Genomic DNA, 25,740 nt, shown 5'->3' with positions numbered 1-25,740 from the left:
TTTATTTCTCTATTTGTCTTTGTTATGTAACAATGACAGGCCCAACCAGCCTAATAATTTATTTGAACATAATAACTATCTTCAAAAGAAACAGAGGCCTATAGACATGCACAAAGGGCCACATTATCTGGATCCCTTCTATTTCCTGACTGTGTGAAAAATGTTACCATACCTTGGGTGTGCGTGTGGGTGTTGCATGCCTCCAAGTCTTTTCTGATTTATGGCAACCCTAAGGTGAACCTTTCATGGAGTTTTCTGGGCAGGATTTGTTCAGAGGAGGTTTGCAACTGCCTTTCCCTGAAGCGGAGAGTGTGCAACTTGGCCAAGGTTACCCAGTGCGTTTCATGGCCGAGGTGGGCATCGAACCCTGCTCCCCAGAGTCATAGTACAACATCCGAACCACTACCTCGCACTGGCTTAGGCAAAACTCATTATAAATAACTAGATACTTGTAATTAATTCCTTTCAGTGAGGGAGGCATAACAAAATGACATATTTGTTTGGTAACTTGGTGAGGAATAGTGCCACCAGTTTTGCAGTGAACTGTAACTTTTTCGTTAGTTTTACAGTTTGAGGGGTGTGACCACACTATATGGTGCTAGAAGAATAGTATATTGTGGTCTACTTGGGAGTCCAAGTAGACCACAAGTTGAACATGAGTCAACAGTGCAATGCAGCAGCTACCAAGGCCAATTCAATTTTAGGCTGCATCAATAGAAGTATAGTGTCTAGATCAAGGGAAGTAATAGTGCCACTCTATTCTGCTTTGGTCAGGCCCCACCTGGAATATTGCGTCCAGTTCTGGGCACCACAATTCAAAAGGACATTGAGAAACTGGAGTGTGACCAAAGGAGGGAGACTAAAATGGTGAAGGGTCTGGAAACCATGTCCTATGAGGAACGACTTAGGGAGCTGGGGATGTTTAGCCTGGAGAAGAGAAGGTTAAGAGGTGATATGATAGCTCTGTTTAAATACTTGAAGGGATGTCATATTGAGGAGGGAGTGAGCTTGTTTTCTGCTGCTCCAGAGAACATGACCAGGAGCAATGGATGCAAGCTGCAGGAAAAGAGGTTCCTCCTCAACATTAGGAGGAACTTCCTGATAGTAAGGGCTGTTCGACAGTGGAACACAGTCCTTCCTCAGAGTGTAGTGGAATCTCCTTCCTTAGAGGTCTTTAAACAGAGGCTGGATGGCCATCTGTCAGGGATGCTTTGATTTAGATTTCCTACATGGCAGAATGGGGATGGACTGGATGGCCCTTGCGGTTTAGCATCATTTGCAAGAAGTGTCCAATGATGAGGAAGGCAATGGTGAGGAGAGAAATAGCTCTATGGCTCCAGAAGATAGTTTTTGATGTATCTGTCTCTGAATAGGCTTAAGTTAAAGCAGTCATGCACTTTGCCAATGGTGACTACACACACACACGCACTTTTGGTTTGTTTTCAATCTCCTTCTTGGGATGTTGCTTAAGTACACCACCACCAATAAAACTGCTTGCTTCACACTTTCACTGTTCTTCATCATCAGCAATTTATTATTCTCTCCACTAGTTGTTTTGCTCGATTTAAGGGGGGGGGGGAATATAATAACCACACTTTTGTATTGTTAAGCTGCACAACTTCTCCTTTATTTCCTTCTCCCCCTCCCCGCACACTTTGAAATGCCTTCCTATTTAGTACAATCAGTTTCTCAACTTCCTTTCTTTTTGGCACAATCAAGAAATATTATGAGCAACATGTTTTTGGACTGGAACTCCCAGCAACCCTACACAGCACAGCTGTACATATGGATGTCACAATCAATTGTGAGTTGTTGTGATGGCAACAAACCTAGGCTCACCATGTACTGTATGTCCATGTTCCCTCTCCATTTTCAGTGTGGTGTCTCCCATTTCTCTGCTGCCATGGCCTTGAGGGAGAATTTTGATATCCTTGCTTCTCTTTTTAAACAACAGAGGCTTGTCCAGTAATTTGAACCCAACAAACTATGGTTTGTTTGAAACAAACCAGCATTAAAGTATGACGTTCCAAGCAACCTTTGTACAACCGATACACAAGGAACTTTGATATGTTATTAACATGCATATCATTACAATCAAATGCCTTTTTTATACTGTTTCATCCATGCAGGTGCCCATTTGTATGAACAGAAGAAAAAGTAAATTTGACATATGAAGTATTGGGAATCTTTTGTGTAATGTTATACCAATATGTAAGTCAGCCTTGCCCAATCTATCACATTGGCTGACAACTCCTATGCTTTCTGTGGATTATGACTTGGGGTACCTCTACACTGTAGAAATAATGCAGTTTGATACCACTTTAAGTGCTGTAGCGTCATCCCATGGAATCTTGCAATTTATATTTTGGAGCTGTTAAGACCAGCAAGAAACACTGGCATTGGGGTACAGTGAGGGCATGGCATCTACACACCGCCTGCCCTGATTCTGCCTCCAAAGTGGTGTCACACTGCCCACCGGACCAGATGGCGGGTGGCATCGCAATGTTTCTGCAGTGCAGTGTTTACACATGCTGCACTGGAGAAACATGGAAGAGCTGCAGTGTCAGTGGCAAGGACAGCATTTTTCTGCTCCCCAAAAGAGCAACATTTTACCACTTCTTTTGGGGGCAGGAAAAACAGCAGCTCAGAGCTGTGGCATGTGGTTGCCGTGGCCCCAATTTGGACCAAACCCATTAAGTTTCATTCAGCATGGTATCTCTTGCCCTTTGAAATGATGCCACCCTTCCTCCCTTGTCATCCTTTATTCCTGGAAATGCCTCTGTGCAACCATATCCCTTATTTTCCTAACTTGAAATGCCCTCTTTTTCCTATATTGTCTGAGGAATAACCTTTTGGTTCCAATGTAACTAAGCTGAAAGACATGCAACCAAAAATTCTTTCTCTACATACTCCAGTATCAATTTCCTTCTTGGCCCTTCTCTGTAGCTTCCCTCATTCAGTTCATTAGGAAGAGTATAGCTAGTTTTAAACCATCTCATGCCACTTCAGCTCAGCATTAGCTATAATGACAATGACTTAGGATGGCTTCAGAAAGAGTATCTGCATCTCATCCCTCCCTGGAGACATCAGAATTGACCCAGGACTTTTTTGTTTCCGGCTTTAACTCGAATACAGAGTGAAACAGCCAACAGCACCCTCTACTGCTCAAATGTACTGTTTAACCAGTTGTAAAAGTTTCATACAAGGGCTTTAGCACAGTCTTCCCAGGTCTTCCCATTTACAATTACCTTCAGAAGAGGCTCAAGACCCAATGTCAGTTTGTTTTTAATCTTTTTTTTATGATCTCCTTGGTGATGCTACTATCTAGATGGGATATTTTAGAATGAAAATTAGTTGTTCATATGGTTGTAAACCCTCTCAAGTTTCCCTAATGGAAGAGAAAGTGCATCCTTCTTGCTTCTGTTATGTGCCTTCATGTTGACTCCAAAATATGCCAATCCTGTCAATGGGCTTTCTTGGCAAGATTTACCCAGAGAAGGCTCACCATTGCCTTCCTCTACGTTTGAGGGAATGTGACTTGTGCAAGTTCATCCACTGGGTTTCCTGCAAAATCTATGGCCCAGAAGCTTCTGTAGGGTTATGAGAATCCCTTTATTTCAATGTAATCATATTTGTTTGAATCCTACATTCGTTTCTTTCAATCCTTGGTTTGCACTGAGCTGCAAGACTGTTGGGTGGTGCATTTGGAACATTGTCCATTTGGTACACACTTTCCCTTATATTCACACTTTCTAATTATTTTTCATCTATGCATCTTGTACCCACTTACTCTTGGCTAAAGTGCATGTGCACATTCTCCCCCAAAGACATACATTGAATGGGGCACATTTATTTCCACATAACCTGGAAAGCGGGGAAAAAATCTGCCATGTGGTTTCTTCTCAATGAAATAGAAGAGCAGATGCACACAGTCATGAATGCCCTTATAGGCAACAGATCAGACGAATTCACGAGGAGAAGGACAGTTAATGAGGGATATGTTTCTGCCTTTAAGCATCTGGTTATTGACAGTGAAAATGAGGATGCTGGACTAGTCTGATCTGGCAAATTGGTTCTTAATGTTCCTGGAACAATGAGGAACACAAAGGAGCTGTCCAGTCTGATAGAAATAAGGCTGAGAAGGTTGTCCACTGCTGATCCCAAAGGGAGCTGTCCAGCAAGAAATAAAAGTCATGGCCTTTGTTTTTTGAGCTAGTCCTTCTTAGGAATTGGTCTTCTTTATGGAAATGGGACAGGAATGCTCTTCAGTGCTGATTCATTGCAAGAAGTGTGTTATGAGAAGACCATCATTAGCAGGAACCCAAAGATAGGAGACAGGAGTGAGCCAGATAGTGAAGAACCTCGACTGGCTGGTCTACAGTCAACTTTGTTGTCACCAGTATCAACAATGTTCCACATGCCACTCTGTAATCCAGCACAGGTAGACTCTGTAGTACAGCCCTTCAGGTGGATCCTCATTTCTGCACATGGGGAACAAAGAGATCCTCATTCCCGTTACTATTACCCAAACAAGTTCACGCTTCCATTTAATGTATAGCCTCAGGTTATTATGGACCTTTTCAAAGTGGCTAGCAGTGGGCATTGTAACAAAGCAGAGTACTGGACAAGTTGAACATGAGTCAACAGTGTGATGCAGCAGCTAAAAAGGCCAATATGATTTTAGGCTGCATCAATAGAAGTATAATGTCTAGAAGGGAAGTAATAGTGCCACTATATTCTGCTCTGGTCAGGCTCTGCCTGGAATATTGTGTCCAGTTCTGGGCACCACAGTTTAAAAAGGATGTTGAGAAACTGGAGCGTGTCCAAAGGAGGGTGACTAAAATGGTGAAGGGTCTGGAAACCATGCCCTATGGGGAGCGACTTAAGGATCTGGGGAGGTTTAGCCTGGAGAAGAGCAGGTTAAGAGGTGATATGATAGCCCTGTTTAAAAACTCAAAGGGATGTCTTATTGAGGAGGGAGCAAGCTTGTTTTCTGCTGCTCCAGAGACTAGAACATGGAACAATGGATGCAAGCTACAGCAAAAGATATTCCAGCTCAACATTAGGAGGAACATCCTGACAGTAAGGGCTGTTCGACAGTGGAACATACTTCTTTGAAATGTAGTGGAGTCTCCTTCCTTGGAGGTCTTTAAACAGAGGCTGGATGGCCATCTGTTGGGGATGCTTTGATTGAGAGTTCCTGCATGGCAGTGTGGGGTTGGACTGGATGGCCCTTGGGATCTCTTCCAACTCTATGATTCTTTGATTCTATGATTCTATAAAATGGACTGCTTGAAGCCTGCTGATTTTATCTGCCTTCTCTTGTCACTGCTGCAGGTTTCTTTGAAAAAGTGCATAGCTAATGTACTACACCAGCTGGATTCTGGCCATGTTCTCTTGGCTCAGTACACTGGGTCCCTCTATTACTCTAACTACTCTGTGAAGGCTAGAAACATGCTTTCTAACAACAGAAATTAATCTTAAAGGGGTTCGGTGTCTGTCACTATACTCCATGCCCTCCCACCTCAGGCTCTTGCACAGAATTACAACACACACAAACACCTTTGGTTATCCTTATGTATGGCAGTACCAAAGAAGGAATGCATTCATGTTGCTCAGTGCCTTCTACACAAACCCGAACAGGCTTCCTTGAGGGCTAAACCACACGTTCTTGAAACCACATGTTATTTTAAACCATATGTTATTTAGTGTGCTTTCTGAGATCCTTATCAGCTTTTTGAGATTTCTGTCAGCACTCTTAAAAGAGAGAAGGCACAGCCCTGATATAGAGAAAAACCACTCTATGCACAGAGTAAGAAGTTTAACATTCCCACCCATTTGTAAATCATGCACACATTACACAGAAAGAAAACATCAGTTGTTATCAACCGAGTTTTGCAGCAAGGGAGGGAGAAGGAAGAATCTCTTGTCTCTGATCACTTAAATCAAATTTCTCCAAATGTGTAACAGAGCATCCGTCTCAGAAAGTGGGACAGTTGATGATAGGAGGTTTTAAAGAGGTTAGGTTAGACAGAGGAATAGATAAAGCATAAGGAAATAATGTAAGTCAAGGAATAAGAAAATGTTACTTTAATAATATGTAAGGATTTGTAGCCACAATTTAGAATGAGAATTTAGAGGATTACAATTGGAACTAGCTGAATCTGTAAGACAGGAAGTACATATCATCTCAATGTTAGACATATGTGATGTATGAATAGGAAGGTAAGAGTAGGTGAAATGGAAATTAGAGGGGGATGAGAGGGGGGGAAATTGGAGGTATTAGGAAAGTGATAAGACAAGAAAAAGAAAGGGTAAAGAGAGAGAGGAAATAAAGGAGAGTAATAGAAGAAGAGTAGAAAGAAAAAGAAGATAGAGGATGATGAAAGGGAAGGGGGATAAGCAGAGAGAATGAGAAATAGAACGGAAGAAGAAGTGAGAGAGAGAATGAAATAGAGAAAAGATCAGGGAGTTATAAAGAGTTTTGTAATTTATTAGGGGTTTTATATATTATTTAGATTTATGTTTTAGTTAAATGGATGGTGTTTTATGTGTATATCATCATGTGTGAAAATATTATATAAAAATGATGTTTAAAAGTAATAATATGGGATCTTCTACACAAGATATGATGTGTTGTTCGGCTGAGAAATGCCCCTCCTTAGCAAATGGTAGGTTATTATACCATATTTACTCATAGACAAACTGGTCTGATCTGCCTTCCTTCCATTAATCCCTGCCACTATATTTCAAAAAACTGAAAATTAATCCATGTATAAGGGGAGGCATAAATGGCTTACCAGTATATGATGTATATGTCACCAAATCCAAGCAGTAGTCCTCAGATCCAGTACAATTTACTACTGCTGGCGAACATGCCTTTGACACAGAAAAGCAGGCTGGGCATCGCTTTCCATTAGCTGTCGTGTTTAGCAGCGGCCCTGAAAAGTAAAAGTGGCTGTGAGGCATAAAGACATTTGCTGCCGCACACAGGGATTCACACACTAAGCTGAATATCACATTACACTGTTATAGTGTAATGCACCTTATTGCATTTTAATTGCTCTGGCTGCCTCTTCTGGAATCCTAGGATTTGTAGTTTAGGGAATGGCATTTAGAATTGTCCCATAGAGAGCTCTTAGACTAAGTACAAAGGGTTACGTTTGCTGGAATTTTGTAAGTTCTTTGACATTCTTTAGGTTTTACCCTCAATTTATCCACAGGTCATAGCAAAATCCATAATTTTGGCTGCAAAACTTGCCCTCGGCTTATGCATGAGATTGACATGTAGTCGAGTATATGAAGTACTTAGTCCATCTGAAATGCTGCAGGATTCGGCAGAGGTTAATTCCAACAGGATCCAGAATTTCAGCTCTAGGAACCAATACAATGCCATGTGATTCAATGTCAAATGATGGCTCACTTATCCAGTCTATAACAAATCAAACATAGTTGATATAAAGATAAAGAGCTTGATAGGAAAACAGAGAGGTGGTGAAAAGGGATGCGCTAATTATGGTATGTGGCAGCTATAGGTCGGAGGTGGCATTGTGCAATAAGTGTGGCCAAAGCTGCTTTTTCCATGGCATAATCATTAAAAGCTGTAGTAATCTCTTAGGAAGGACCATATTTTGCAATGTTGTAAAAGAAATGGGCAAACAGTGGCCAAGATCCTCTTTAATGAAGGTGGGGCATAAATCTCTGCCAAGGTAGCCACACAGAAAGACTGGGAGTGCCAAAGAAGAGTGGCAGAGGAAGCAGTGGAGGGAGCCGAAAAGAATTATGCAGGTGGCCCAGGAGGAAAGAAATCCAGGAGGGAAGACAAAATGAATAGATGGGAGTAGATGATACACTTGGTGTAGTCCTGGTCAGAGGATCTTGACCTACTGCTGTCATACAGCCTGAAGGGAAACCAATGAATAAGAAGGAACTGGATAGCTACCTGCACAGTATCTGAGAAAGTACATGTATCTGAGAAAGTACATGTACCTCCATATACCCCTAGTTATATCAACAGAAGTCACAGCCATAACTTGTGATCCAAGGTTTAGTTGATAATTGCCTGTGGTTAAAGAATGACAGTTTGCAATCCAGGCGGCAGTGCTCAATCTTGTGACACAACAACCATGTGGCCATAAATGACGCAAAGGCAGGAAAAGGAAAATCAAGGGGAAATGCAAGCAGTTAGACTTACAATGAGAAAAGGCTGAGCTGCAATCTTCCTCTGTGCAACAGTTCGTACTTTTCCTGATGAACTCTCCTTTGCCAAAGGTGACCAATATCCATCCAGATGTGCAGTTTTCAGAGGAATGGCACCCTTTTTCTACCGTCAACTCTGATTTTCCACCTACAGAATAAAGTGGAGATTACTATTCAGTACGGCTGGTGTCTTCATCACCATCTAGCAGCCTTCTTGGCAAGCTAAACCTGACAGAGTCGCTTTTGCCACCCAAGTCCTTAGGCCATCTCTTGAGCATTTTGGGGATACCTTATGGCAGCATGCTAATTTAGATGGTGAAAGTCAGAGTGTATGGCACACAAAGGTCAGGTTTCCAAGTCTGCTACTGCTAGTATCCCAAGTATCTGCCACCTGAGATGACTGCCTCATTCTATCTAATAGTATATCTGGCCCTGACTAGACCATGCTGGGTTAATGGGTCACTAAGTTGCCCAGACTGATAACCTTTCTACCCTTCCTTTATGATCACTTTTTCTCACCTTGTGCTTTTTCTGTTATACCAAAAGCACAGGTATCTTCATCATCTTCGCACCTTTCCCATGCACCTGTGCAGTTGCTGCTGGTGGCAAAACATGTTTCACATTCCAAGAAAGCACCTTCAGGGGGAAATAAAAGAAAAGACTTAATAAAGTATATGGGATACAAATTGTTCTATGTGAACCCCTCTTCACGGATTTAATCTTGGCAAATTCTTAGACAAAGGGACCAGAAATGGAGGGGGGACGTTATGAGAAAACACCCATATAAATGCTATTCCCACCAAGTACCATGTTTGGGACCAAAACCGCTTGAACTTTGGAAGATCTGAGATGAAAGCAAAACTTACCAATACTATCCTTCATCTGTCGCCAAGTCTGTGTCTGTCTCTTAATAATGATACCAGTCTTCACTTAATATTAAAATAATCATACAACTATTTCAGATGTTTTATATGTCTATGGAGATTGGGAGGGGAAAGCTTACACAGGTATTCAGCATCTAATAACTAAGTCATTTAGCAATCAGTCCTTACCTGAAGTTAGAAGCAGGGAGAAGAGGAACAGTCCAAGGAGTGCCTTCATGATGGCGATGATGTGACATGCGCATGGAAAGGCCCAGAACTCCAATGAAGCAAATTCTGTGGCCTGAAGTGACCATATAAAGATGAAGGGCAAAAGTATGCATTTATTCTGGATCCAACCCAATTCCTTTCTATTCTGAAAAAGTGCATTGTTTTCTACTGATTATTATCACATCACTATTGCAGAAGCAGCTTGCATACCCTCCAACTGTTTCGATTTGTCAGGGGTCATCCGGATTAATCCTCTGTTTTCTCATGCTTTCCAGCTATTTTAAAAATGTGCCAGTTTCTTTAGTCTTCTCTCACTTTCCCATTTTGTTCTCAGCTTACCTCTATGGCTGTAAGAGGAGTTCAACATGCAAAAGCAGTTTGCACTTACTTAACTCAATAGAGGGAGAGAAAAGGAAAGGGTGGAAGTTTGCCTTTTCCAGTAGTCTCAGGCAAAAGAAAAACACTGCAGCCATTTCCTAGGTTGTGTGCTTTGCCTGATCACTTTTCCCATCTTGACCACACTCTGCTGTTGCTTGACCACATGAATCCCACTTTTCACCACTGAAATCTTGGCTGGCATGGGCTTGAGCATTAGACCCATGGAGGCAATCGCATTAAAGCGGCAGATGCTAGGAGGCATCAGCAAAGTGTTGGAAGGTAAATGCTATTTGTAAATTCCCTTATCCCCAACAATACATTTGCCTTAATATTTTGAAACACTCCACTGGGGTGGGGTCCCTGGTCCACTGCTCTGAGACTTTTCAGCTCCATGACCAACACTTTCTTTCTTGTATAGCCATCATCACCCGCAACAAAAAGTATTTTACCTGAAAATTTTGGGCTGCTGTCAAAAATATTGTGAGGTTTGTGTACCAAACTAAGTGCACAAGACAAGAAATGAAGCTAGATTCCACAGGGCACCAAATGAATATGAAAGGGATTTGCAATGCTTCCGGTTATTAAGCTCCTCCTCATGGGAGCGAATGCCCCAGTCATCCAAATACGTCTACCAAAAGAGAATTCATTTTAGGAAGTGCTGCATGGAGGAAGGGAAATTCCATCCAGCCAAACTGAACCGGGTGAGTCATCATGAGAGAAAATCATGAGAAAAAGGCAATCCCTGCATGAACCTTGTGACCAGGGCTTGCGTGTTTACTCTGTACCAAGAAGGGGGAAAAATAATATGCAAACTGAAAATGATGAAAAGAAGGAAACCCCATCTTTTTTTTCCTGAGAAGTATTCATAAGTCAAACTAAGAACGAGACACAATTTGCAAATACATATGGATGATTTCCTCCTGCTAAAAGAAAATATGAAAACGCTTCAACGTTTCACTGATGAAAACAAAGACCTATGATGCCAAGGACCTGAACAGACAGGCCAAAATAAAGCTGTTTCGGGTTACTTTGGAGGTATGCTGTTTAAATGACATACCCATCTTAAGAGGCCAGAAACTATGCCAAAGCTGTGCTCCAGTACTTAGGACTGGAGCATGGCTTTGGTGTGGCTACCGGCCTCTTAGGACACATGCATCATTTACATAAATAGCATACCTCCAAAGTGACCCAAAGCAGCTTTATTTTGGCCTGTCTGTTCAGGCCCCAAGCGACATCCAAGTATAGTCAAGCTGGCAAAAGTTACCAATGGGGAGGAACACAAACCAGGAGAGTCTGTCGCAGCTTGCATTTTTCCTAGGAAGAGTTGAGCACAAACTACTTTTGCACACTGAATTCATTTTGCAGCAGCGAAGGCAAGTCACAGACAAGAGGAAAGTGTGAGGATAGAGAATCTGGGACATTTTAAAAGCAGCTGTAAAAGCGAGACAGCTGAGGATTCATTGGAGCTCTCCCTGCCAAACTGAGACAGTTGGAGGGTCTGAAACAATATTAGAACTATAGGTTAAACAGGCACAGTCTACCATTTAACCTTTATTATTATTAATTATTATTAACATTTATTTATATAGCACTGTAAATTTATGGTGGGAATGTGAAGTAGTTAAGATATACTGGAAAAGAATCAGGGAGAACCTAAATGATATTTTTCAAACTCAGTTTCCATTTAAACTGGAGTTTTTTTAAGTGGAATATGTTGCAAGATAGACAAGAAAGTAGAAAAAATGTATGAATGGACAATCTTATATGCTATAACCTCAGCTAGGATAGTGCTTGCAATGTACTGGGAAAAAACGTGTAACGGATATTGAGGAATGGTGGATAAAAAATTGGGCAATGATAAATATGGATAGATTGATGGCCCTGATTCAAAATAAACCATTAGAAAAACTGGAAGAAGAATGGTGCCCAATAAAGAGGTATGTAAAATATTTAAGTAGTGTCTATGCTCCAAGAACAAACAAATCAATATACAAAAAACTGGTATAGATTGGTCTGATCTGACTTATAGACAACCAAACAAAAAAACAACTTTAAGTTAAAGAGCTGCAGCTTTATCAGGCCAATGCAGGGTTTTGTTGTCCCCAGTGCATTCTCTGCTCCCATCCCAGGACTACTGTTAGGCAGAATGAGATGGTTGCTTCAATGACAAACACTAAGGAATGATGTGCCACTTCTCCTGTGCCCTGGAATGTTCTCTCCATGGAAGATTATTGCTGTCTGTTGTCCACAGTCTGTTCTCATCCCCTCCCCAACACACAAGGAACACACACAAACATTCAGACCATGCTAACTTGCTGCCCTCAAGTGCATTGGAAGAAACTCTCCTATAACCAGCAGTGATGAAAGATTCAATATGTCAGACTGGACAGCTGCTGCGTATAGAACAGGAGTTGGAACACAGCCTCAACTCTTGCCCTGAGCAGGTAAATATCTCAGCCTGGAACAGATCCCTCCCAAATCCCCTTTACCTGCTTGATCAAATTCTTCCTCTTTGCAGCTCAAACTGTCCCAACCGCCCATTGCACTGGAAAGGAAACTAAAAACGGAAGCCATGGAGCACACGGTGTGAAATTGCCGACAGTTTCTTACAAGGCTGCCTTTTCGAGAGTGGCCCCTGACATTATCGGCAGCCTGCGGTGAAGAAGACTTGGCAGCTGGAATGTCTCATGTGACTCTTTATCTCTTTGCAAGAAGGAACATCACCGGTCCAGTTTCTGAATGTCAGGCTGGTGATAAACACCCGGAGGGAGACCCTTCAACACTCCACAGGGAGAGAAACAGTATTTGGCTTCCTGAGGTCTTTGCAATGCTTGGGTTATTTATAGAGCTTTCAATGCAAGCGGGATTAGAGTGTCATGTTCAGTGACTGATAGTGTGGGGAGGAACCCTGTTGCTGTAAGAGTAGAGTTAAAGTTGTGTCATGCTGGCTCTTGCTTGACAAAGCTAGGAAAGTCAAAGCTAGTGGGTTTTTGTGGGTTTTTCCCAGCAATGTGGCCATGTTCTAGAAGAATTCATTCCTGACGTTTCGCCAGCATCTGTGACTGGCATCTTTGCCAGCATCTGTGACTGGTGGGTTTAACAAATGTGTCCCATTCTTAGGAAGGCTATTGTCCAAAGGCATTAGTTGTGCTTTCTTATTACCCTCCTCGCGGACACTTACGATTTTAGCTATAAGCTGCTTTGATTGTTTGTTAAAAAGTGGGATATTATTATTATTATTATTATTATTATTATTATTATTATGCTTTGCTCAGGCTTTCTGGTTGAAATCCAGGGAGGAGAGAGCCAGGGAACTGCAAAATTTCCCACCATGTCTTGGTCCTAACTGCTCTTGAAGTTGCTGTTGTTGTTAAATATCTCCAATCAGCTCTGACTTATTGGATTGGAACTATATCATAGGAGTTTAGTCTGTAGAAAACAAAATAAAAATAAAGTACTTTCTGTAGAAAATCTCCCACCATTTTCTGGACCAAAAATGGTTGTTTTCTCTGTAGGAAATGTGTTGTTTTCTGTGCTTGCAAATGCCTTCCATTTCTAACAAACAGAGAAATGGTTATCGCTCCTTGTTGATTTCCAATAAGAATGTGAAATGCTATTTTAAAACTTCAGCATACTGGTCCAGTTTTAGCTACAGAGTGAAGACAATGTGCCATCTGCCATATTTACTTTGCTGCAACTCCGGCAGTGTTTATTGGATCAGTTTGAAATGTGATACGTTTGGAGACCAATGAAAATGCCTAAAAGCATGCGTCAGCAGCTGGAAACAGTGTGAACAAAATGGGTGTATCAGGAAAAATGAATACAAAATTGCCTACACCTGAAAAACAATTAGGTCCAAATTTGTGTGCAGGAAGAAAACAAAATCACAATGCAAGGATGGAACAGGAATGACAGAGGAATTGGAGCTGGTGGTGCTATCATCCGTGAGTCGAAAATACATTGATAATAAAAGAATGTCTTTGGTCCGAAACACACTGCAGAAATGATCCAATTTGAAACTGCTTTAACTGCCATGGCTCAATGCTAACGAATTTTGGAGACTGTAGTTTTGTGAGACATTTAGTCTTCTCTATTAGATAGCTTGGTGCCACAACAAACTACAATTCCCAGGATCCTCTAGCACTGAGCCAGGGCAGCGAAAGCAGTATCAAACTGGATTATTTCTGCAGCCATTCCTCTTCGTCAAAGAACAAAAAAAAAAAAAAAAAACCAGAGACTGAATTTATTTTCTGTTTATTGGTTTTAACTCACGAAAGAAGCGAATGAGAATGCTCCCCTTTCAAAGGAAGGATGATGAGCCACTCCAGAGAAGCATGCATGAGAAATGACACCAGAACCTTCCTTCTTAGTGAGCTGATGCAAGTGTTTCATTCCAGGAGGCTCTTCATCAGTAGGAGCCCTGAGAGGCCAAGGAGGAGCGATGCTGTAGATATAGAGGATGCAGCAGATCCAGGCTTAGATGTAGTGGTGGTGGTAGGAGGAATACACGTAATTGTAGTAGTAATACAATACCCATCTCCAGCAGTTTTAATCATATAATTACACACCCTTGTTTGACCACAGCTCTTTACTACACTATAGGTTGCCTGCTTCTCTTCACCTGAGGGAAGAAGAGATTGAGTTCTTAGGGGAGCAACTGACCTGCCAAAAGAAGTCTATCCGTCTGTCCACATCCCGCCTTTCAAATGACATAGCTGCATCTGCACTGCCAAAATAATGCAGTTTGACAGCGCTTTGCCTGCCATGGCTCTGTACTATGGAAACCTGGGGTTTGTAGTTTGTGGCGGCCCCAGACCTCTCTGGTCGAGAAGGTCTAATGCCTCACAAAATTACAGTTCCCAGGATTCCATAGCATTGTGCCATTGTAGTCAAAGCGGTATCAAACTGTCTGCAGTACTGATGCAGCCATATGTAAGTTGCCAGACTTTAGCATGGTATTGAAACATCATGAAGTGTTGTGGGGATTATTGTGTGGTGGAAAACATGCATGCCTCACAACACACACACACAGAAAGAGAGACACACAAAACAAAAAAGGAGAAAACACTGTTTCCTTTGAAGGAAGCACAATTTAGCACAAAAATGCACACTTTGGAACATTCATAGAGATGGAGAAGACTTGGAGGGGGGTTCTCTCCCAACAACAGTTTTTATCACTGTATGTAAAGATGAACATCCCTACCAGCCACCTCTGAGTAGGGAAAGAGACTGATGTCTCCATATACTATGGGCTAATGCAGAGTTTACTATCTCTTTTACGTACCTTTTATTATTTCGGTCAAAGTGATTACACAGTTGTTTTGGTCAGCCGTGCAAGTCACAGTATTTCCAGTACACATCTTGGCAGAGGCACTGCAAGACTCACATTCCAGACAAGTAACTAAAGGAGGAATGAGACAAGATTTGATATGATATGTAGGGAACCTTGTCAATAGTCTTACTGACATCTGCACCAACAGATATAAGATAAGATATACTACACCAACAGCATTCCCTTAATCTACTAATTTTGCAAGTCTATCAAAATGGCAATAAGTTTAGTCTGGCATTTATGGCATGTTTATGATGGCATACCAACCTGAGGAGGCAGCCTCATCTTGCCTAACGGTAAGGCTAAGCCTGGCCTAATCTTCTCCAGAATGAAGCATCTTGTTCTCTCTGTCATAAGTGATGCCAAGGGAGTCTAACTTTCATCTTGTTCAACAACTGCGCTAGCCATAATCAAGTCTCTCAGTATGTGTGCATGCATGTGCACATCTGCCTATGAATGCGCAGGCATGTACATATTTTACTAGTAAGCCTTTCTTACCTGTACTGAACAACATAGAGAAGAAGAGGAATCCCAGGAGAGCTTGCATGATGAAGGAGTTGCTGCAGTGAGGCCAAGACTCTATGATAAAGCAATGTTTCTGATTTGAATAATCTACAAAAATTCAAATTAAAAGCATTAAATCTGCATTATATTACTATTAGGTTGTTCCTTATTGTTACTGAATAAAATTGCCATCCATTAACATGTGCCCCTTTCTTCCCTACACACTGCTGTTGCAAGAAAACAAGGCAGAGAAATTAAGGTGGCAGCAGCCATAATGTTGGTAATGATGAGCATCTGGATTCCTTGTGCCTCATCTCCTTTAAAAGGGGATGATCTCCTTTTTAAAGATCTCCTTCAGCAGGGGTTGAGATATAAGGCTAATGAGGGATGGATGCAAAAATCACTCATACGATTTTCTTTTTAAATAGATTTATTCAGTTTTCGTCGCCCAAAGATATAACTTGAGTGTAGCTTGCCGCTGGAAATCCCTGAAATGATGATGATGTGTTCACCAAAAGCAAAAATTAAGACTGAGATCTTGCAACAAGGACTACAACATATAATTTTACAATGATGTAGCTATGTCCCTGACGTGATGCACAACACATGTAGTGTTGGGATTTGCCAACTTCATATCAGCATATCTCCAAAGTGACGCGAAGCGTCTTTATTTTGGCCTGTCTGTTTGGGCCCTCAGTTAAATAATTAGTTAAGTGTAAAGTGATACTTTTAAGAAAAGACTAAATAATCCTTTGCTTTTTATAAAGTGCAGAATGAAAAAAAAATGTATTCCAAGGGAATATGATTTTAGAAATGCATTTTGCAAGAACATCCATTTAAAATATATATATATATATATATATATATATATATATATATATATTTGAAAACTGGAATGGAAATATACATGCAATTTTTGATTCCTAAATGCCAGCGGCAGGAATGGGATACACAGAATGCTTTGCAACAAGGCATACAAAAGTCTCACAGAGCTGAAAGAGTGCAATCCCTCCATATTAAAATATATCATTAAATGCAACATTTCAAATGGATGATTTTGATTTAAGCGATTAATGCGTGCCGCAGTAAAAATAATTAGACATCCCAAATGTTAGAGCTGGACTCACCAGATGGTTCCTCAGGGCTTGATAGATGGAATATCTTTCTAGCAAGGTTACTCTAAGGAGTGACTGCTTTAACAACATTATAAAAGAGAACAGGTTTCTTTGACAAACAGAAAATTGGCAGATAGTGCCATATATTTTATTACATCTATGTCACGCCTCTTAAGATGCATTTTTTGTTTTCCTTTAAATACAATGAATGACGAAACTGATCGATTGGATGGTATATGACATCTGAATCGTGGTATCTGGTAGCTTCTGATGACTAACACAAAAGAAACTATAAGAGGGTCTGAGAAAGAAAGTTATACATATAATAAACATGTGGACTATATTTCAGAGGAAGGAAGTGGCAAAGCACCTCTGAGTATTCTTTGCCTAAAAAAACCTTATGAAATGCATAGTAAAAATGGACTTGTAGACACATATATACACACATATTGGATCCTTATATTCCTTTCCACTAGGCCAATTGTCAATGGAAACCAATAGCTAAAGAGAGATGTTAACTGCCATAGTTTCCCCTGAATAATCTTGAAAACTATAATTTTGGAGAAGCGCTAAAATACATTTTGTTTAGGCCCATCCCCAAACCTGGTTTGCTAGAAACTTCAACCAATGTAGTCAACATTTGGTGCGTTATAGTCCCGTGTCATCTAGGCAACCAAGGTTGTGAAAACAAAACTGTTCTAGACATTTCAAGACACACTAAGAGCTATCATCCCCAGTGCTAATAGAATTGTATTGTATTCTGTAATTGTAATAGCATAGAATTGCATTTGGGGAGGTATAGTCCTTGTTATCCAATCTTCCCTCCAATCCCCAATAAGGCAGAAAGCATTTTTTCTTCATCTGCTATTTATTTGTGTAAATTAAAGAGAACAAAGATAATGGCAAGTCTATCCAGAGAGTCAGTTCAGTCCAGAGAGGATTTCCAGTAAACAGCAAGACTTCTTTGGTGCTGAGCCAGTGGAAGAAGCTTATTAAAGGAGGATCTTCTTCAGTAGGAACCCAGAGAGAGCCAAAGGTAGGGAGGCAGTTGATGGAGGTGCCATGGAGCACTGAATGTTTTTAAGGGTTTTCCTCCCGTAGGGTATTCCTATGGTGATTCTCAAGAATTTGCAGATCTTCTTTGACATGCAGCCCTTTGAGATGGTGCTGACAGTGTCCTCGTCTGGATATGGAGAGACAAATCATACTCAATCAGCAGAGTTATGGATCAAAGCCACTGAAATGTAAACCAATTCAGCTCACTACTTTTGCTTCTACCTCTACATTCTCAAGGAGGCAAATTTTCAAAATTATTGGGGTTTTGTGGGTTTTTCGGGCTATGTGGCCATGTTCTAGAAGAGTTTATTCCTGACATTTTGCCAGCATCTTCTGAAGATGCCCATAGCCACAGACGCTGGCGAAACGTCAGGAATGAACTCTTCTAGAACATGGCCACACAGCCCAAAAAACCCACAAAAAACTATGGATGCTGGCCATGAAAGCCTTCAACTTCACATTCAATATTATTATTATTAAATTGACCCAAACTGGAGAAGACACAGCAGAATGAAGCTGCAGTTTCCCCAGGCTCCTTGGGCATTTCCTCTGGCACTCTTTTGCTTTTGCTCTTCAACCAAGAGTAAACCATAACACCAGTCCACTGATCATAGAATGCCTGCTGTCCTACTAACACCATAAGGCAGCTATGTGATCACAGTTAGTTGGTGGGGAAGGAGGATGCTAATGGCAGGGCTATGACTGCTATAGGTGAAGCCACACCAAGAAGGAGAAATAATGAATGGAAGCCACTGTGCCTTTGCCTGCTCTGCAGAGACACCAACCCATACTTCACACAATTGCCTATTCACACTACAGAATTATAGAAGCATTAGTCCATTATACCTTCCATGGTCCCATCCTATGGAATGTGGGGATTGGCAGTTTTGCTGTTGTTTAATTCCTTAAGGAGCCATGGCCATTTAGATCAGATGATACTGGGCTTGTTAGGAGAAAAGAGCTTAACAGCTTTATGTGCTTTGTGTGAATATGAAGCCTATTTTGGACCAAGCCAAACTAGTTTGGGATCCCTCTCACTTACCTCTCCTGACATCAACCCACATAGTGCCACAAGCATTCTCCTTTGCAGCGCATTCTACTATCTTGCCAGTACAATTGTTACCAACAGCTTTACAGACCTCACACTTCAGTGAACTACCTGGGAAGGAAGAGAGAGAGAGAGAGAGGGAAGGAGAAGGAGAGAGAGAGAGAGAGAGAGAGAGAGAGAGAGAGAGAGTCATAAAATGATTGAGAAATTTTACAGTGATTTAATGGGAAAAGATGCATTCTCTAATTAGCTGCAATGAAGCTAATATGTCCATGGATTCTGCATCCATAGATTTAAACATCCATGGCTTGAATACACACACACACATGCACACGCACACGCACGCACACACGCACACACATTGAAACCAAACCTTGATCTTGCCAGTTTATTGTACTATGTCATTGCATATAGCAGGACTTGAGCATCCATGGATTCTGGTATTCATCGGAGTCCTAGAACCAAACCCCTGTGGGTACCAAGGGCTCATTGTAGATTAAAATGACATGAACAGGAGCAGACCTAGAAGAATGAAGTCACAGGTGCCCCTGAATTAGGGATGGAGTAAATCTGTTCACTGCTTTCTCCTATATTAAAGTTATTTTTTAAAAGAGAAAGAAACCCTTTCTCTCCAAATACAAAGTCATTATATGAAATAGTTGATTCACAAATGCTAAATTCAGTTCCAGAAAGAACTGAATTCAGTTCCAGCGAAACCATACCCTTCTTCATGGGCCAAATTCAACAGGTACAGCTATTGGCACCGAGAGGATCATGTTTTATCAGCCTGGTTTATAACCATGGAAGACAAGGAGCATCTCAGATGGAACAGGTAACTGTGACACCCCTCTAGAAGCTGTGGTCTAACACTTAGTGCATTCAGTGATCACTCTTAAACACATGAATGAAGGACTCTTTTTCAATGTCCCTCAGACGGATCGTGTATAAGATGAGCTTTGATCGCTAGCAATTCCTTCCCTTCTTTAGGCATATCCTCTTCCTCATGTTTATGGGTATGTGTAGTGTGCAAGGACTCACCAGTAGTGAGAAGCATAGACCAGAAGAAAAGTCCCATGAGAGTCTCCATGCTGAAGGAGGTGTTCGGTGTGAGGGCTACTGCAAAAGGCCTCTCTCTCTTTCTCTGATGAAGCAGGGATGTAATTCTGGGGTGCAGTTCTCTGCAAGCACATTTGGAGAACAAGCATGAGAGAAAGGAAGATATAATTTGCTTTGGTGAAAGGCTAATTTTTAGGATGCATTACTGAGATGACCCAAACTCTCACACCATCTTAAGTTGGAAGTGGGAACGAGCCCAATGGATACTGTCTAGTAATAGCAATGGCCTTTAAATCTCTGCACTGCTGGAGGAGAAAGAAGAAGAGGAGGAGATGGAGACATCTGCAGTCACACAGAACTCCTGGTTGGAGGAGGAAAAGATCTGACAAGAAGTGTAGCTACAAGGGGCCAGAATAAAGGCTTTGCCCTCCCCCTGATAAGAATTCAACCCCCAATGATTTCATTCCTCATATTTCTAGCAGTGTAGAGATAATGGAAATTGTCCACACCTAGAACTCTTCCTATATGGTCTGTTTAAATTTCCTTGGTCACTCTGTTGGCCCCTTTTCTTTGGATACCTAAAGCACACTTGCAAGGAACATGGGAGAGTGACCTGGGAAATCTCCACGTCTACAGAACAGACAGTTTTCTCTTCCTTCCCCCCTTTGAATATCAACAATCCTTTGCTTCACTGAGCCACATCATTTCAGTGGTTTGGTAAGTCTGAATTTCAGGCTTCTAGGAATAGATATTTTGGGCTGCTTTAATGATTGCAGATTAATCAATCCCTGAGCTAATTTGACTCCTTCCAGAAGCTTTGCTGCTAACATTTCACATGTGTTCAGTGAAACAGAGCCAGACATTGAAATAAATGAGTGCAAACATCACTTTTATTCCATTAGCCTGACAGCAAAAGATTTAAACAAAGAAGTGTTAATATAAAAATGGATGCAGAGAATAGCAGGCTCGTTCGATACCTGATCTTTTAAACTGGAGATATCACACCGTGAACGTTGGATCTCTGTCTCCTTCATGAAAAACGTGGGGAAATCTCTACTTTCATATCACAGACAATTGTCTATGTCAGCCTTCCCTTAGTATTTGGCTCTGAGAACCCCTTGGTACTAGGCATTTAGGAAGCAGACCACTCTGGAAAGCTGCTTGTCTATATGATAGTCCCTCAATGAGGAGGATTAAAGGGGGACTTGGCAAATGTCAGTAGGATATCAATGGCTACTGTCATAAAGACCATATGCAAATTTCAAGATAGTGAAGCACTGTGCCTCTCAGCATCTCCTGCTGACCAGCAGAAGAGGGCTATTCAATAAGTATCCAGTTGGCTACTAGCACAGATATATAACTTTGCTATGTGGCAGTCCTATTCATCAAGTTGAACAAGGATTTCAATGGGATTCTAGCTACGGAAACTGGATGACAAGTAAGATCCAGTCACTTGACCTCGCTACCAGTGTGGTCTGTGACACTTTGGGGCATTAGGTGAAATCCTGCATCGAGAGACATAAGGTTCCACTGTGGCAGAACTACAGTTTGTCTCCCCTCCTTCAAGACCCAGCTTCCTCCTGTAGGAAGGGTCTCCCCATGGCTAGGTAGTGGCCTGTGAAGATTGGAGGCAACTCAGAAAAGCAGGCTATGTGACCATGTGACAATGACATTGTCTTCCAGGACCTCCAGAGGACCCCCTGGAAGTCCCAATGGATGCCTTCATCCTTGTGCATCTGACTATAGTCACAGAGCACACAGCCTCTCAGTTGTTCAGTGATCTCCACCAGCCACTACATGGACACATCTGGGGAAAGAAGCATGAAAAACAGGATTTTTCAGGAGGGCTGGTACTTGCACAAGGGAAGCTGGTTGTTCTCGCTTCCTCATTGACAAAGAAAAAGACATACTCTTCCTTCCCCAAATACCTGAAGGTACCAGATCCTGTCTGATGTTGGAATCTAAGAGGGTCAGCATTGCTTAGTACCTGGATGGGAGACCACCAATGAATAACAAGTGTTTCAGTATATCTAGGTTAAGCAAACTCTATGGAATTAATGGGATCACCATTATCTTTGGTTCTTTGTGGAAGGGGGTGATGGTGGGAAAATTGGATATATGAGGGGGATTATTTAGTTATTTGTTTTATTCAAAGGGATTATTTATTTAGTTTTGAACACACACACAAACATTTTTCTTCTCAGGATAATTCCCCTTGAACACTTGGGGAGATTTGAATAAAGATAAAATACAGTGGAGGAATGGCCACTTTCTTCCGTAGCAGTAAGAAAAGCACCATAATTATCCATCCTCTCATGTAAGATTGACATACATATTTATCTTATCCCTGGTCCTTTGCTTACTGCAATCTTTGGATATTGAGCTATGCAATGGACAAGGCAATTTGCAGTGCACAGTGATGAGTATCTGTGGAGGTGTTTGGCAAACAGACATGTAAAGAACCTCAGGTGGGATTTTAAAAGGTCACAACTTTTATAGCTATAGAAGTCTTGGCTTTCATGAGAGCAGGTCCAGAGACCGGATGACCAGCCTACTAGCTGATGATCTTCAGAAACCCATCCCTCATAGTGGAAACAACATGACATAAATGTGGGATGCCATATGAGTGAAAGGTGCTGCATGGATGCTCCATCACCTGAGAATGAGGCTGTCACCCCAGTCCCTGAGCTGGATGTTGTATCTCATGTTGCCTTTATTCCCAAAATCTCATAATGGATAGAGGGGCTAACTGGTATGTCAGGCACATAGTTCTTCCCCAAACTGGTTATAATATCCATGAAAAATGGTGAAAGTATAAGGGAAATCACATAAACTGCAGAAGGGAGTGTGTGAAGAAGACTGGAGCTAGACAGAGGCTGGGATGAGACAGTCTATGGTTTTATGTTCCCCAGATGGATCTGAGTGACATCTGCAGGTCTGCTTGAAAGAGCTTGGCACCGATTATTAAGTTTGCATTATTGTCCTGTTTTATTGTCACATTTTATTATTAGGTTTTCTTCAAGGATGTTCAGGTTCCATGGAATAAAATGTTGCATTGCAGTCCTTGCGCATTGCTTTATGAATCTTGTCAGTTGCATGAGTGGAAGATAGCCATTCCTCACTCCATTCTCCCACCTTCAAGCCAATTTAATTTAATTTCTTCTGAAATCTATTTTTATTTTGCATTATTTAAAAAAAGAGATAACAGCAAGACTTTCTGGGGGGCTGCTCAACCTCAGCATGGTTTGTGAAGAAGAGAGCAGTGGGACTCCTTAGGCACTGAGTCATTAGAAGAGGATCATCACAGTAGGATCTTCATCATCAGGAGCCCCAAGAAAGCCAGGAGCATGGAAGCATGTGATGGAGGTGACAGCGAACATTTAACATACTTAACAATGGTATTATTTAGTGGCTTGTTGACAAGTTCTTGTATGAGTTTGCAGGAAGACACTGTAATACAGGTTTTTAGAGTGGCGTTGTGAGTGTCCCCACCTAGATAAAGAGGGGGGGAAAAGATAAGCCATGATCAGAGCCCCAGATCGCAGCTGTTAGGATCAAAACAAAATTTCAACCAATCCATTTTTGACATACCCTATTGACCCCAAAGCAGCTAAGACATCACTCAGAATGGTCCGAGTCACAGCAGACTCAGCAGAATGAAGCCAACAGTGTCCCCTTGTTATTCTGGGTACGCTTGTGTGCCCCTTTTCAATCAAATGTGAAACCTGGAGGCTGTGTGTCCCCTCCCGCAGCAGTGTAGATAGCAATACTATGTAGATTCACTGTGGTGTGTGTGAGAGGAGATGAGTGAGTGACTGAGTGGCAAGCGTTGATGCAACTGACCCTAAATCCATGATTCCTCCCTCACTGCAGAGACATTCATAAGTATTTCAGAACACAGCTTGTTGTTGAGCATCTACACCAATGGGATTATGAGGCAGGAAATACAGCAGCTCCACAAATTTGCAGATGACACCACAGAGGACAGGATCAAAATTCAAAATGACCTGAATAAACTGGAAAGCTGGGCCCAAGCTAACAAAATGATATTCAACACAGAAAAATGTAAGGTACTGCACTTAAAGCAGAAAAATTAAATGCATAGATATAGGATGGGGGACACCTGGTTTAGGGAGACTACATGTGAGAGGGATCTGGGAGTCCAAGTAGACCACAAATTGAACATGAGACAACAGTGTGATGCAGCAGCTAAAAAGGCCAATGCGATTTTAGGCTGCATCAATAGAATTATAGTATCTAGATCAAGGGAAGTAATAGTGCCACTCTATTCTGCTTTGGTCAGGCCCCACCTGGAATACTGTGTCTAGTTCTGGGCACCACAATTAAAAAAAGGGCATTGAGAAACTGGAGCGTGTCCAAAGGAGGACGACTAAAATGGTGAAGGGTCTGGAAACCATGTCCTATGAGGAATGACTCAGGGAGCTGGGGATGTTCAGCCTGGAGAAGAGAAGGTTAAGAGGTGATATGATAGCCCTGTTTAAGTGTTTGAAGGGATATCATATTGATGAGGGAGCAAGCTTGTTTTCTGCTGCTCCAGAGAATAGGACCTGGAGCAATGGATGCAAACTGCAGGAAAAGAGATTCCACCTCAACATTATGAGGAACTTCCTGACAGTAAGGGCTGTCCGACAGTGGAACAAACTCCCTTGGATGTAGTCGAGTCTCCATCCTTAGAGGTCTTTAAAAAGAGGCTGGATGGCCATCTGTCGGGTATGCTTTGATTGAGAGTTCCTGCATGGAAGGGGGTATGTCTGGATGACCCTTGTGGTCTCTTCTATATGATTCTATGATTTTCTAATCCTGCCCCCTTCTTGCTACTTGAGTAGGAGCAGAATTGACTTCCCACCAGTTTTATGAAGAGAGTCCTGGCTCTTGCCCCTGAAATGTTAGTTCAGGACCTTGGTAGCAGGGATATGAATGTTGGTTACATGAGGCTGTAATGATCTTGCAATTAAAGCAAACTATAGTGTGCTATTCAGTAGAAGAAAAGTAGAAAAAGGTTTATATACACTAAATATAGAGCATCTCCACTATGCTGGACCAGCTCAACCCAGATTGTAATCTTTCTCAGTCACCCACCTTCTGTGAACTGAAGCCAGATATGGCCACAGGCATTTTCTCTTCTACTACAGGTCATATTCATGCCATGACAGTTTTCGCTATGAGTAAAGCACATTTCGCAAACCATGGAATTACCTGGAAGAAAGAAAAGAAATATTTGTAAAGATCGTTGTCCAGAAGGGGACAAATTCCACATGAACTCATCTGTACTGTGGAAATGATGCAATTTGACACCACTTCAACTCCCATGGCTCCATCCTACAGAATCTTGGGATCTGTAGTTTTGTGAAGCACCAGCACTCTTTTGGTAGAGAAGGCTAAAGACCTTGTAAAACCACAAATCCAAGGTTTCCATAGGCTGGGGCTACAACTCTTAAAGTGATGTCAAACTGCATTATTATTTTTTCCTGTGTAGATGTGTAGGGTAATTTAAGTTCCTCAAGGCCTCAGCTTTTGGTAAGGAAACTAAAATATTTAAATACTATATCAAAAATGTCAAAGCCAAGCCTGTTAGGGTCTAGCTTTGAAACAGCTTTAAAACAGCAGAGTAGCACAAATGTGTTCTTGTCTAACTATGGCGCATTACAGACTGCCTAAAAGCAGTGATCTGCCAGCAGCGCAGGTTGCTGCGTCCGGGAACCGCAGTGGCCAAACCGCACGATTCACGAGTGCAGCCGAAAAGAAGCACCAAAATGGCGCTTCTTTTTGCGCCCAAGAAGTGTCGCCACGAGGCGCTAGTCGTGCACTCGTGGCATCACTTCCGCCGTGCGACGTCCGGACGCTATGTGTCCGCAACATCAACATGGCGGCCCCGTGTGGAATGGGCACCACCATTTTGTGCGCGCTCCGTGAGTACTAGGGTTAGGGGCGTCAGGAAGT

General features: G+C 41.8%; 2 protein-coding genes across 2 annotated transcripts; both read right to left on the bottom strand.

The window, feature by feature from the left end:
* Positions 1-1,564: 1,564 nt before the first annotated feature.
* LOC149304758 (phospholipase A2 inhibitor and Ly6/PLAUR domain-containing protein-like) lies at positions 1,565-12,243 on the bottom strand. Its single transcript, XM_089478691.1, has 6 exons — positions 12,158-12,243; positions 9,252-9,363; positions 8,719-8,835; positions 8,195-8,347; positions 6,801-6,941; positions 1,565-4,481 (listed from the first exon to the last, which is right to left on the bottom strand). The coding sequence occupies exons 2-6, from the start codon at positions 9,298-9,300 to the stop codon at positions 4,294-4,296; spliced, it is 648 nt and encodes a 215-aa protein (XP_089334817.1). The 5' UTR covers positions 9,301-9,363; positions 12,158-12,243; the 3' UTR covers positions 1,565-4,293.
* Positions 12,244-17,611: 5,368 nt separating this feature from the next.
* On the bottom strand, positions 17,612-19,840 carry LOC149304757 (phospholipase A2 inhibitor LNF2-like). The gene is made up of 3 exons (XM_089479113.1): positions 19,762-19,840; positions 18,718-18,834; positions 17,612-17,802 (listed from the first exon to the last, which is right to left on the bottom strand). The coding sequence occupies exons 1-3, from the start codon at positions 19,808-19,810 to the stop codon at positions 17,612-17,614; spliced, it is 357 nt and encodes a 118-aa protein (XP_089335239.1). The 5' UTR covers positions 19,811-19,840.
* Positions 19,841-25,740: the final 5,900 nt, after the last annotated feature.

Source organism: Sceloporus occidentalis, unplaced genomic scaffold (assembly GCF_023333645.1).
Source record: "Sceloporus occidentalis isolate IW3139 unplaced genomic scaffold, rSceOcc1.0.p SCAF_13, whole genome shotgun sequence".
Classification (NCBI taxonomy): domain Eukaryota; kingdom Metazoa; phylum Chordata; class Lepidosauria; order Squamata; family Phrynosomatidae; genus Sceloporus; species Sceloporus occidentalis.
Note: the sequence above shows the minus strand (reverse complement) of the source record. Positions and strands in the feature narration are given on the sequence as shown.

Coding starts and splice junctions, on each gene's coding strand:
- LOC149304758 (XM_089478691.1), bottom strand. CDS start 9,300: ATGAAGGCACTCCTTGGACTGTTCCTCTTCTCCCTGCTTCTAACTTCA. Junction 8,836..9,251: donor CTCCCTGCTTCTAACTTCAG/GTAAGGACTGAT, acceptor TTCCCCCTGAAG/GTGCTTTCTTGGAATGTGAA. Junction 4,482..6,800: donor GACATATACATCATATACTG/GTAAGCCATTTA, acceptor CCCCATGTGCAG/AAATGAGGATCCACCTGAAG.
- LOC149304757 (XM_089479113.1), bottom strand. CDS start 19,810: ATGGAGACTCTCATGGGACTTTTCTTCTGGTCTATGCTTCTCACTACT. Junction 18,835..19,761: donor GTCTATGCTTCTCACTACTG/GTGAGTCCTTGC, acceptor CTTCCTTCCCAG/GTAGTTCACTGAAGTGTGAG. Junction 17,803..18,717: donor GTGGGTTGATGTCAGGAGAG/GTAAGTGAGAGG, acceptor CTCCATATCCAG/ACGAGGACACTGTCAGCACC.